At 27.4% G+C, this 13,357-nt stretch overlaps 1 protein-coding gene across 1 annotated transcript; it reads right to left on the reverse strand.

The window, feature by feature from the left end:
• Positions 1-2,012: 2,012 nt before the first annotated feature.
• Positions 2,013-5,886, reverse strand: LOC103865111 (transcription factor MYB14). Its single transcript, XM_009142890.2, has 3 exons — positions 5,483-5,886; positions 5,261-5,390; positions 2,013-4,734 (listed from the first exon to the last, which is right to left on the reverse strand). Exons 1-3 carry the CDS (start codon positions 5,613-5,615, stop codon positions 4,245-4,247), a joined length of 753 nt encoding a protein of 250 aa, XP_009141138.1. The 5' UTR covers positions 5,616-5,886; the 3' UTR covers positions 2,013-4,244.
• Positions 5,887-13,357: the final 7,471 nt, after the last annotated feature.

Raw genomic sequence — 13,357 nt, forward strand, 5'->3', positions numbered from 1 at the left:
CCAGAGTTCTGTCTCTCACTTGTCTTGTCTCTGTAAGTTGTTCCTCGCAGAGCACTCACTCAAAGACCCCAACCATTCAAACCTTTATTGTTCTTGTCCATTTCTGAATTTCCTGTTTTGTAAAATCCAATACAAAAGATAAAACAATTCTGTAATTCTACATTTCAGTTTACCTAAAGTTTTCAAACCCACAGTTGTAGGATTCATAAAATTGATAATGACTTGACTGATCTGATCTACCAATATGTTTTATATATCTTTCAGTTATATTATTCTATGTGGAAATCCTAGTTTATATATCTCTTATAAATATATTATGTCAGTTTAAACTTAATTAGTTAGTCACATATCTACAGCATTAACACATTATATAATAGGTTAGTCGAAATAGTTAATTAATTCTCGATGTTCTTAGAAAATTCAACAATTGCCATACCAAATTGAGTATTATCTTTCTCATATTTAGAAGTTTCCATACATTATTCTCGCTTTTGTTATGATTTAAAACCAGTGGTCAATAATTTTTTTTTTTTTTTTTGAAACACTTTGGTCAATAATTTTAAAAACAACAATATTGTGCGATATTGATAACCCCTTTTCATCGGTTCAAAACACCTAATCATAAGTTACAAAAAAAAAAAACACCTAATCATATTGGGTCAGTATTCCCTTTAGACCCGATCGACAATATTATAGAAAAATTATAGTCTATAGAAGGTTTCTACTTCGAGCTATAACAAAGTTGCACACATTTTCATGCATGACGTATGAAATAATAACACGATGGCATTGATGCTACGTGTGTTTGCATTTTAGCTCATTATTCAACTAAAATGAAACTTTGTTCCAGTTATAAAGCGCACTTATCCGGGTTGGCAAGAAGAATCATCCCTAGTAATAACCAGTGCCATGCCTAGATCATATGGGGCAATTCTAAAAATTGGGGGTTTAATAAAACTTATTGTGAAGTTAGTAAACATAAATATGAAAATAGTTAATGAAAAATATTTATTAAGATTGTTTACATGTATTGAAAGAATGATGACCCAAAAAAATCACACCCATACTAATAAAAATAAATTAAAACTGTAATTTCAAAGTTATCAAAGTATCCAACATTGTAATACCAAATGAATAAAAAGAATATGATAAAAGTATGTAGAAAATAAAACATACACAACAAACAATAAATAAGTAAATATTCAAAAGCTAAAACTATATATAAAATTTAGACCGGAAAGAACGATACAATTAAATTTGTAGAAAAGTATTAATAAAAGTAGACATATATAAAGATTTTTAGATCAATTGATTGAAAATATGGAGTCCCAAAATTAACAATATGAAGAGAGGCCTGAGACAGTTGCCTCTTTTCTTAATACATAGGCACGACTCTGGTAATAACAAAAACATAAGCTTCGTCTCACTAATTCATGAGTATCAATTATCAGAATATATTTTGTAGATTTGATGTGGATTGGAAGTGAGCATTATCACTTGGCCTTTCGACTTTAGATATGGAATCATGGCCTTTCCACATATGGTTAAAACAAAAAGAAGGACCTTTCAAGAATCACACACCCATTTAATTGTTAGCACTATTACATAAGTTACATCATATTTATTCACATTTTTGGATTGATACGAATATTTCATTTAATAAGAAGAAATATATTTGAGGAGACGGTCGACATTGAAATGAGGGACCCCGAATTTTCCTAATGATTCCCTTGTTTCATCATTACCCGCCTCAAACCTATATCTAGTGAAACCCATGTGAGACTCCACCACATGTATACTCCAAAACTAACATCTCTTTGCTTAAGTCAAAAACAAGATTTGTAAGAACAATAAATTTGGCAAACCAGTTTCTTTTCCTTTTCCACGTTGATTACATAACCGGATTGAATCGAAATCAACAAACCAGATCCGGTTCAGTTTAGTTGGATTTTTAAAGCATTCTCACCTTTTCACTTGGCTATCATTTTCTTTTAGTTAAATAGACAATTAACTTCCTATGGTTTCTCTGAGAACACCACACAGCAAAAATGAATGAAGCAAGAATTCGATGTAACTCTTTAGACGTTACTCGAAATCAACAAATATGATACAAAATAAGAATATAGACTATAGTATATAAGTTTAAAAGCTCAAGTTGTAGTTGAAGGTTCTTGACTGGTCTCCAAATCTTTCATATTCTTTATTTTTCCTTGCGTCTGTCCTCTCCTTCACTCTCCGCAACACAGGTTCCTCTGTCAGTCCAGCTCACTTTACCGCCTTCTCTTTGAGTTGCTCAAGAACCTGAGGACAGGAAGAAACAGAACAGTTCAGTACAAAAGATAAAAGAAGTAGAAAAACGGGCTTCAATCACCACATAGGACGCAGAGGAAGCTAATGGGCCGTATGTGCCACTGAAATGTTATGACGGGCTAAACTAGCTCGTCCATATTGAGCCTGACCCTGATTTAGTATTTTAGGCCCGACAAAGATGAAGTAATTGGATAGCGAGAGAGAAAGCCTATGAAACGAAATAACGGTTTGTGAAACCGCTTTCTTTTCCGGTTCGGTTTAAACAAAACTTGAAGCAAAGCGATTTGCCCTAAAGCGTCAGTTTCTGTTTAAGCGACGTGTTGAAGAATACAGCAATATTGCAATTGGTCAAACTGATTGGACTTTAACAGATATCCGTTTTTTTTGCTTTAATATTCTAACCATTGTTGATCTCAGATTCTCAGTTGCTCTGAGTTTCGTTTTGTATGTAAAACAAAAGAGTTGTTTATTAAAAGAAAGTCTTCACAGTTACCGCAAGCTCTGTCAGTGAGTTGCGGCTGTGCAAGGAAACATAAGATTGAATACGGACAGAGCTTGAAGTTTTTCAAGAAGCAGCAGGGATGGATGACATCTAAAATGTAAAATCTCTCTTAACCAAACCATGTCATGGTTTGTTGTATCAGGTTTTTACATTTTGGGTTCGGTTTGACAAAACAATATTGATTACATAACTTGGTGTACACTTGGTGTAATCATGGTAATTTCGAGACGTCTAATTTATTCAAAAGAAGAATAGTCTAATTTAATCACGAGAAGAATATTAGGAAAGTGACTATATTTTATAACATTTCAGTCATTTTAAGATCTTGAGTGGATTGGCCAAAATTTTATATATACTATATATATATAATTTATGTTCCATGAAATTTTGGAGTGGATAGTTATATTTTCACAAATGGTTTTAGAGATTAAGATTTATCAATACTATATTAATCTTAAGTATCCATAAAATTTAATATAAGAAAATAAAGCTAAACCAAAACAGTTCTTAAAACATCAAATAATATTTATTATTTAACTGAGTGCCTTTGGAAAAAGCTTTGTTGTGATATATTATCCAACTTTTGTTTGCTCATAAAATATTCTTAATTTATCAAGATTTAAAACGTGAACCAGTATAGCCTTAAACAAAATAGAGAATGTTTTAGGATGATGTTTATATTTAAAGTTCAAAGAACGATCTCAGTGTGTGCGATATTACGTATGCGTCAACTTTAATTATTACATCTTCGTTTTCACCTAATCACGTTTTTATCATTGTAATTGTTCAATCAAATAGTCTCAATCCAATAACCAGCTTATGATATTTGAACCGAATGGTGTAAACGTTGATGTTTACTTAGACTAGGGACCATCCACAGATTTTAAGGTCTACAAAATATATTTCTTTTCATTTATTCGTTTTAAAAGTTTAATAATTATGAAACAAAGAAATAACTACTGCTGCTATTAATGGATTAAAGTACTGCAAATGGGAAAATATTACAATATACTTTTTAAAGGAAAACATTACAATATGCAAATTGCAGTATATGAAACTATAATGGATAGACAACTGACATACTTAATACATAATCTGTAATATTTTGTATATTCTGGACGTAGGAGTCTGCAGAAGCTTTTGAAATCATCGAACTTAACCACAAAACTAAATTCTTATAACATATAAATATAAAATTATAGCGAAAAAATAGTAGTATAGTTAAAATGAAAAAATAACTGAATGTGAATACTACTAAATCGAAACATTATTTGACTTCGAAATGGCTCTTCTGAAATGGTTAAAATGATGTAATCGATTCATATTTTACATGCAACTAACGTAGAGGAAACAGAAACAACTTTTAAATTTATTCATTTGGTTTACAAAAAGACTTTCAAGCCTTAACGACAAAAACAACACAAACTCAAAGTCAGAACTCAGGTATGTCGGAAAATGCCTCAATCCTACGACAGCTAGTGAAAAGATCAAACCAGAACTCCATGTCATCATTATACAACTTCGAGTTATTATAACTATGTCTCTTACTATTCCTCTCTAGCAATCCTTCCCAACCTTCAATCTTTTTCTCATTGTTACTCGAATTATCTACCGATACGACCTCTGACCAAAAACTCTCATCAACCAATGCAGAAATATCCTCGTGCGACATCGTATCGTCCTTGTTATTATTATCTGATATGTCGAGTGTCGTAGTGCTATTTGAAAACTGTTGCGGAGAGGTTGTGTGGACCACCACAGGCTCTTTGTCTTCGTGTGTGGTGTCGTTAGAACCGTTAATATCCTTGGCGTCTCCGCCATTGTTTTGATTTTTGTTGAGTCTTTTCTTCAAATGAGTGTGCCAAACATTTTTTATTTCATTGTCGGTTCGTCCTGGCAACTTTGCAGCAATCGCAGACCATCTAAATTAATAACAAACAAACAAAAGTAAACACTATTAGAAAAGTGTCTTACATATGATATATTATGGATTTCATCAATTTATTAGTTAAATATTGCCTTTTAAAGCAGCAAACATGGAGATACATCATACATAGAAGATGACAACAAAACAAAAGCTAATATACGCCATATGTTTTGCATTGGCCGAGGTGCGTATCTTGTCCAAGAGTAACATTGAAGGTTGTTTTATTTTTCTTTTAAAAACTCTGAAAACAAATCTTTCGAGACTGAGTAAATCACGGGTGTAAATAATGAATATCCTCAGCCCCACAGTGTTAAAAAACAAATTAAATATTTTGCAAACCGGAAATAACAAAAATGATCATTTATAAACTTGCAAAGTGGAAAGAGTAAAAGGGAGTTGAAGTAAAATTAAAGGAAAATACAAAATCTTCGAACCAGAAACAGTTTTTGATCCTTCTTCAAGAAAACATTGAACAAATTGATTATTAGTTCTCTTTAACCAAAAAAAAAAAGAAGACAAACCTGTTGCCCAACACTTCATGTAGATTGATGATAGTTTGTTCTTCTTGAGGGGTGAAATTGCCACGTTTGATGTCTGGTCTCAGATAATTAATCCAGCGAAGTCTGCAACTTTTTCCACATCTAAGTAATCCTAAGAATTTTCCAAAGAAACACCAAAAACGTATTGCTTACAGATCAAGAAGTAGTGATAGAAAATAAATATACACAATAAATGAAAATCACCTGCGTGTTTGGGAAGGGCTCGCCAGTTAGAATGACCATAGAGATGAATATAGTTGATCAAGGTTTGATCTTCTTCAGGAGTCCATGGTCCTCTCTTCATCCCCATTTTTTCACAACATGGTGCTCTTCCCATTTTTCCCGGTTGCACTCTCAAGAAAATAAACCAAAATTTTAGTATTTTTTCTCCTCAAATGAGTGAAATGATTAGACGGCCAGGTGTTGGATGGGTATGGAGTTTTTTGAGGGGTAAAGAAGTTAAAGGAAGCATGCGATGCAGACATTTAGTCTGTTTATTATATATACTAGAGATTTTTTCCGCGCTTCGCGCGGATTGTGTCTTATAAATTTATTTTATTTATAATATTATTTGTCGGTTTGTTTCTTTTACATTAATTTTTTGTTTTTCCAATGTTAGTTTTTCTTAATTTAAATTTATATGTTTATAGTTTTTCTTTTTTCTGGTTGTAGATGGAGAATTATATTTTTATTGATAGTTTTTGAATGTGACATAAACTTTTTGAAATTTTAAAATAATGTTATATATAGTACAATTAACACATTAAAGAAGAGAAACATATTTAAGCACATTTTATACAGGTTTTATATACATAATTTTAAACATTATATATGTATATATTATAAGTTTGAAACATGTAAATGCTTTCTAAAGTTAAATACTTGTTCTGAGTTTACATAACTTATCGAAAGTTTTATCTTTTTTAAATTTAAATCACAGAAAAAAATCAAAAAGTCAGTATAGATGGGTTTTCTTGGGCTTTTAAATCAACACTGAAAATTTACATGAATCATATAACAACAGTTTTATAAACAACTCGATAAAATTTGACCGAGCCAAAGATTTTCACACAATATGTTCTTTCTTCTTCAAATTGCGAAGAGCCTATAGGCACAAGAAAAAAATCATAATTTTTGTTTTCACTTATATAACATTTTTTTTCCTTTACACACGGAATTTATTACACTGCTATAAGCAATTGAGAACTCTATTCATATAAGATTCACATCTATGCATTTTGACAAAGAAGAATTTTAGCAATCTTTAGTTTCGGAATGAATCAACTTCAGTCATATACACTATATTTTCTCTATGATTCAAATCTTACAATTTTAATATATGTGCAGATTTCCATGTGAAAAAACACGCACGCCATCTATCGTTCAACCTATTACTTTTTCCAAAGTAAACACTATAATCCTCGTTTGGTTAGCTCCACAAACTAATCTCTTTGGATCAGTGTAACCTTTCAGAAAATGATAATCTTAACATCTTACAAAAAAAAAACAACAAATATTGACTTATTTATATGAATATATATTATTTTAAATCATTATAGTGGACGAAGAAAGCACCATAATTTGTACAACAAATTTTCTTAGATTCACTTCATCATATTCACCATTTTACCATTTTAATTACATAATTTTATATGAGCTTCTTCACCTTTCCCGGTTATTTTCTCTTTATTTATAACTACAATATAAAGTTATAAACTATATATATATTATAAATTAATAATTTATTTACTCTTAAAGTAACGATTAAAAATAGAACATAATTCAATATAGATATATGATTCTATTAATAAATTAGCAGTTACAAATTTGAAATTTTTAGAAATATCAAAAGTTTTATATTAGTTAATTATCTTCTAAATGATATTTATTTTTAATTCTTTTTGGATGAGAATATTTTGGCTGAGGTGGATAGCCTCAAAAGCCTTGAATTTAGTCCCTTTTATATAGTAGGATATATATATAGACATTAACAATATGGGTTAAAATTATTAGTTAATTACAAATGCAACCGTGAGACAATTCCAAGTTGAAAATTTCTCATACTTTTGATTCACACTGTCAAAAGTTTCCAACTTTATTTCCTTTAACTTTTTAGCCATGAGAAAGTTAGTTAATACAATGTAACTTCGTTTAGGTGAGGTCGATATAATGGTAAGAAACTTAATCAGAGAAACTTTATAAGGTATTACGTATGTTAAAAAATAAAAAGTACACAAAAAATTGTGACTACATTTACAAAAATATTTTTTAAATGTTTCTAACATTAAGAAAATGCGGAAAAATTCTGTCAATTTTAATCGTTACTAATTATAATAAATGAAAACATATTATATCGTTCTACTATTCCAGGTGTAAGTTGCTTTTTAAGTTTATGCAGAAGAAGAAATGATATTTGTGTAAAGGCAGATGAGCAGTATAGCACTAGAAAGGGGTGGACAAATTTTCTAAACTCAATTTGATATTTGTCCTGATCTATGCTCCTCTGGTTTTAGTATTCGGAAGTTGAGCTTCATATTCATACATAAATATTTGCAGGGTACAATTTCAAAATACATTATAGATTGATAGAGATTTTAAATTCTAGTTGAATGCTCATTTCATGATTTTTTTTTATTTTGATACATCATTTATATATTAAAAGAGAAGCATTACAACATTTAAAATAGCCAAGTGTCATCACCATAATGATTCTTAAAATCTTTTGAAAAATATGTTGGTTCATTTAAATTTATAATAAACTTTTTATTAAACTAACCATAAATTAATTATTAATATTTTTTATTCCTTTCTTAAATAAAAATTAAGAAATTGCCTAATGTTGCTAAAGTATATATAACAATTAATTATTTTGAATAATAATGATTTGATAACAATTAGTGTATCCTCTATCATTTTAAATATTTTTTAACTCATTAAAATAAATCAAACAACCAGATTAACAATCTAATAAAATTTTAGATTTTTTGTATATCTTATATTTTAATTTTTTTTAAAACGACTAAAAATGACTAAAACTGTTAAAAATCTCAGATTCAAATTTTTGTTATCCATGGTTTAAATGTTTTTGTTATGACAAGATACATATGATTACAACATCATATAAGAATGAAATCTCATTTAAGAAATATTAAGAATAATATATATATATATATATATATGTGTATATATCGTTTAATATGAATTAAATACCATACAAAAGATACATAAATATTTTATTTCAAAATTTGCTTTGAATTTGTTTTTTTGATAAAATCTTTGAACAAATATTGACAACTTAATATGTAAATTTTAAACTTTGCAGTGAATTTTATTAAAAAATTATAAATTACTAAAATCATGTAACTTCCCACAATAAAATTTGTGTTATCGGTGATTTAAATGTTTTGTTATAAAAAAATCACAAATAATCAAAAAATAATATGAGTAGAAAACATTATATAATTAAAAATGATGTTAATATCATTTAAAAATAAAAAAGTGCTTATTTGAATTAAAAAATTAATTAATATGTTCGCACCATTTTAATAATTATATATGTAATAGTTACTGAATTTTAATTATTCAATATATATTTATTATTTCCTAATATATAAAAAAACATATAATACGTAAAAATAATTTATATATAATGTTCATTTTGCGCAAGACGCGGATCTTAACCTAGTATAATGTTATATATATATATATATATATATATATGATACTTATGTTTTATTTTCGTATGATATGTTTCTCAAAATCATTAGAGTTGAATGGTTTTTGCATGTTTTTTAACGTTTCAAAAATAAACAACAAAATGATATGTTTTTTGTTTCAAAAGGTTAAATTCACTATATCAGCAAAACAATCTTTTTCAAAGTGCAGAAGAGAAAATACATTGCCTAAACGTTCCTAACAATTGGATTAGATAGAAGACCGGTCCAAGTGTAATCTACTGAAAGTGAAACTATATTGAATGATACTTGTTAGAATAAAAATTTTGGAACTAGTTTAGGATATGCGCCTTGCGCGGGATAAAAATTATATATATATAAATTATTTTAGGTATTATATGTTTTTACATATTATGAAATAATAAATATATATATTTAATAATTTAAAATTCAGTAACTGTTACTTATATAATTATATTGGTGTGAACATATAAATAAATTTTATTAATCCAAACAATAGTTTTCTATTTGATAGATATATAATTAAATTTAAATAATATTAATAAATATAGTATATTTTTAATATTAATGTTTATTAAATGATGTTTTCTACTCATATGATTTTTCTCATCATTTTTAAATTTTATTGCAAAAACTTTAAATTACTGATAATCTTTTTTTCAGTGTGGATTAATAGTTTTAGTAATTTATAATTTGAAAAAATTAAGTTGTCAATGTTTGTTCAAATTTTTTATCAAAAGAAATTGTTCAAAGTAAATTTCTAAATTAAAATATTTATGGATTTTATATGATATATAGTTTAATTTAAAATGATATATATATATATATTTTAATTTTAACAATAATTAAATTATAATTTTTACTTATATGATTTTGTAATCATTTGTATATTGTCATAACAAAAATTTTAAACCATAGATCAAAAAATTTGAATGTGAGAATTTTAACTATTTTAGTAATTTATAGTCATTTGTAAGAATTCAAAATATAACATATACAGAAAACCTAAATTTTATTATATGGTTAATGTGGTTTTTAATTTTATTAATATAGTTTTAAATTAAAAAAATATGATAGAAGATACTTTAACAATTTTTTATCAAATTTAATACTTTAATACTATTTTTTCTCAAATTTTTTATTATTCAAAATCATTAATTGTCATATATACTTTAACACATTAGAAAATTTTGTAACTTTTATTTAAGGAAATAATAATGAACATTAATGACTTTATGGTTAGTTTAAAAACTTATTATACAATTAAATGGACTAACCTATTTCTCTAAAGATTCTAAGAATCATCCTAGTGATGACACGTGTTTACAAAAAAAAAATTGTAATGTTTCTCAATTAATATATAGGGGATATATATTTTCTCGTTTGACTTAACAATATATTTAAAAATAATCCATACATGGGTATTTCTGATATTTGAATTTTATGTAAGAACTAGAATTCTGATGAAGTATAGATATAAGATTTGACTGGATATTGCCTCCTCGATTACAATCTAGAGTGACATGTAGGTCCAGGCATTTCAGGTATCAGTTCGGATACTACCTGACCTATTTTCGGTTCGTGTAGTTTCAGGTTTGGTTTTGTTCAGATAGTAAAACAAAGAACTGAAATATATCTAATTTTTTTGTGTTCTTATTTGGTTTTGGTTCTAGTTCATTCGGTTATATATCGAGTATTTTAGGTAAAATATTGAATACTTAAGATGATTCAAATAAAAATCTTGGATATTTCAGATTATTTTGGTTAAAAATATTTGGATACTTTATAATAATTTAGTCTTTTCAAATATTTTTGGGAATTTTTAATTGATTTTTAAATTAAAAAATATATATTTAATTATGTTATATATATAACTAATATTTTTATATATTCAGGTACCCGTTACATTTTTGGTTCGGCTCAATTATTTAGGATTTAGAAATATAAAATGTATTTGTACATTTGAAGGTTTCGGTCTGGTTCCAGTTTCAAGTATTTTGGTTCGGTTCTGGTTCGGATCGTTTATTTGCCCATTTACTAAATAGTAAGTTAATCGGTAGGATTAGATCTGGTTTAAATCTGAGTAGGTCTATGCTTGTAACTTTTCTTTTATTTAAAAAAGAGTAAATTTGTATATTATTAGTCAATGTAAATCCTTTGTAAAAAATTAAATGCATTTATGTTTGTACACATATTCTGTTCACACATGGCAAAGCTACATTGTCGAGTTGAGAAACTGTTTAATCCCACAAAGCCTTGACAGCCACGACTCCAATCGGAGCCATATATGAAGCAAATGTCCAAAATATATTTTTCTCAAAAGAATGTCTAAATTATATAACATAAAATGTCAAAGAAAGAGGCTCTTAGTGCTCAATTACAATCAGATCATGGCCCAAATTAACTAAACTTTTAATTTCAATCAATCTTGTTGGACCTATAAGTCAATAAGAAACATTAAAAAGTGTCATATTTTTTCTATGCGCATATTATACACTTTTATTATTAGGAACTATACATTTATGATGAATAAAAATAGGTACGTAGAGCCAAAACTATTGTGGTGTCAAGATTGAGGGAAAATCACAGACATCAAAGTATAGGTAGGTACAAAAGGGGCTCCTCTTTTCTTATATAATGTGAGATAATGTTAACAAAAAACAAAACTTTGAAATGATTTGCTATGATTTGGTGACTCCTCTTTTCGTTTCTTGTTTTCCCAACTTCTTATTATATTAAAAATCTTTTATCATATGTATGATTAGCTTGTAAGTAGAAATTTGAATCAATGAAACCAGCGAATTCCTTTAAAACATTGAAGCATATCTTTCATATGGAATGTCATTAAGTAAAATAGTCACAACCATGATATCACAGTATGTACCAAAATATTGGACTTTACTGATAATTTTGTGATATGGATCCACAGTTCATAACTTCTTACAGGTTTCATAATTGCATACCTCACCTACAACTTCTTCACAAAACTATTTGTTTGTCTCTGTCAAAAGCAACTTTGAATAGTGTTTCAAATTAAATGTATTTGGACCAAAACTATAACAATAGAAAAAGACTAAGATAAACAAAGATCATCGACATCTATTTCCATCATTACTTGGATCTTGCTCTTTTTCACAAACTTTCTTTTTCTCTTTTCCGTTTTCTTTATGATTTTTTTTTTATTTGATACAATGCGGGTTATCTTCTCTCTCATTAACACTACTCCAATTATGAAGGTCCCATGTTTTATAATGCAAGTGTTGTTTCATAACTGATAAATTCAATTCAAAATGTACAAATGGATCATGACCTAACTAAATATAGATTTTAGTGGGTCCGATTTAATATTTAAATACTAATTCTGTCTCTTCCTTTTGTAAATTTTCCAGGGTCGGCTGAGTTACATTATTGATCTATAGGTGCATGTAAAAAAACTTTATAAAGTAAAAATCCACTCTTCAATACGTTAGACCGTCATTTATCTCCTTGAAACTGATCCAACTATCTATTTTCATGCTACACAGCTACACTCTTCGAGACTACAGTAATAGAAAATGACGCAGTTGATGACGCATTACCCCTGTTTTAGATCTTTTTTTTTTTTTGTCACTGTACCCCTGTTTTAGATCATTTGTAAAAATAACTGAAAACGTAAATTTAAATAGAGAAAAAGAGTAGGATAACACCAAACCAAGTTTTTGTTCCCAAAGTAGCATTCAAGGCTCAAAGTCACAAAAATAGGTTTCATTAAAGAGGTAAATATACACTTATACCCCTTGGATTAATTAATCCAAACCTTAGGGTTTAGAGTTAAAGGGGTGGAGTTTTGAAATTAGGGTTTAAAATTTTATAAAAAATAAATACTAAAATAAAAAATAAAAAATTATTTTTAAACTATAAAAAGAAAATTTGAAAAAAAAATAAAAAGAAAATTCAAAAAAAAAAATTAAAAAAAATTATAAAAATTTCGAATCTGAAAACATATAATCTGAAACTATAAATTTTTTTTTTTTTATTTATTTATTTTTGTTTATTTATTTAATTTAAACCAATGATATTAGAGACATTTTACCTTTTAATGAATGTCATTTTTGTGACTTTCTCCTTCTAGTGTTCTTTTTGAGACATAAACTTCAAAAGGTGCTATTATTGACAATTGCCCTTTTAAATATTATTAAAATAATTTTAAATTACTTAACCACCGTATAAAATTTCAAAAAATAAAATTTCACCTCTGTAATTTTGATGAAGAAAAATATTCTATATTTCTTTTAGAAAAGTTAATTATAGGAAGAAAAAAACTATATCTGAATTCTGAAAATAATTTATTTCTAAAAAAGACCTCCTAAATATATCACCAAACAAAATACAAATCTCGCATGCA

This window comes from Brassica rapa, chromosome A04 (genome assembly GCF_000309985.2).
Source record: "Brassica rapa cultivar Chiifu-401-42 chromosome A04, CAAS_Brap_v3.01, whole genome shotgun sequence".
NCBI lineage: Eukaryota > Viridiplantae > Streptophyta > Magnoliopsida > Brassicales > Brassicaceae > Brassica > Brassica rapa.

Excerpts from the sequence above, each read along its gene's own strand:
- LOC103865111 (XM_009142890.2), bottom strand. The coding sequence starts at position 5,615 with ATGGGAAGAGCACCATGTTGTGAAAAAATGGGGATGAAGAGAGGACCA. Across the intron at positions 5,391-5,482 it reads AGCCCTTCCCAAACACGCAG|GATTACTTAGATGTGGAAAA; the intron begins GTGATTTTCATT and ends GAAAATTCTTAG. Across the intron at positions 4,735-5,260 it reads CATGAAGTGTTGGGCAACAG|ATGGTCTGCGATTGCTGCAA; the intron begins GTTTGTCTTCTT and ends TTATTAATTTAG.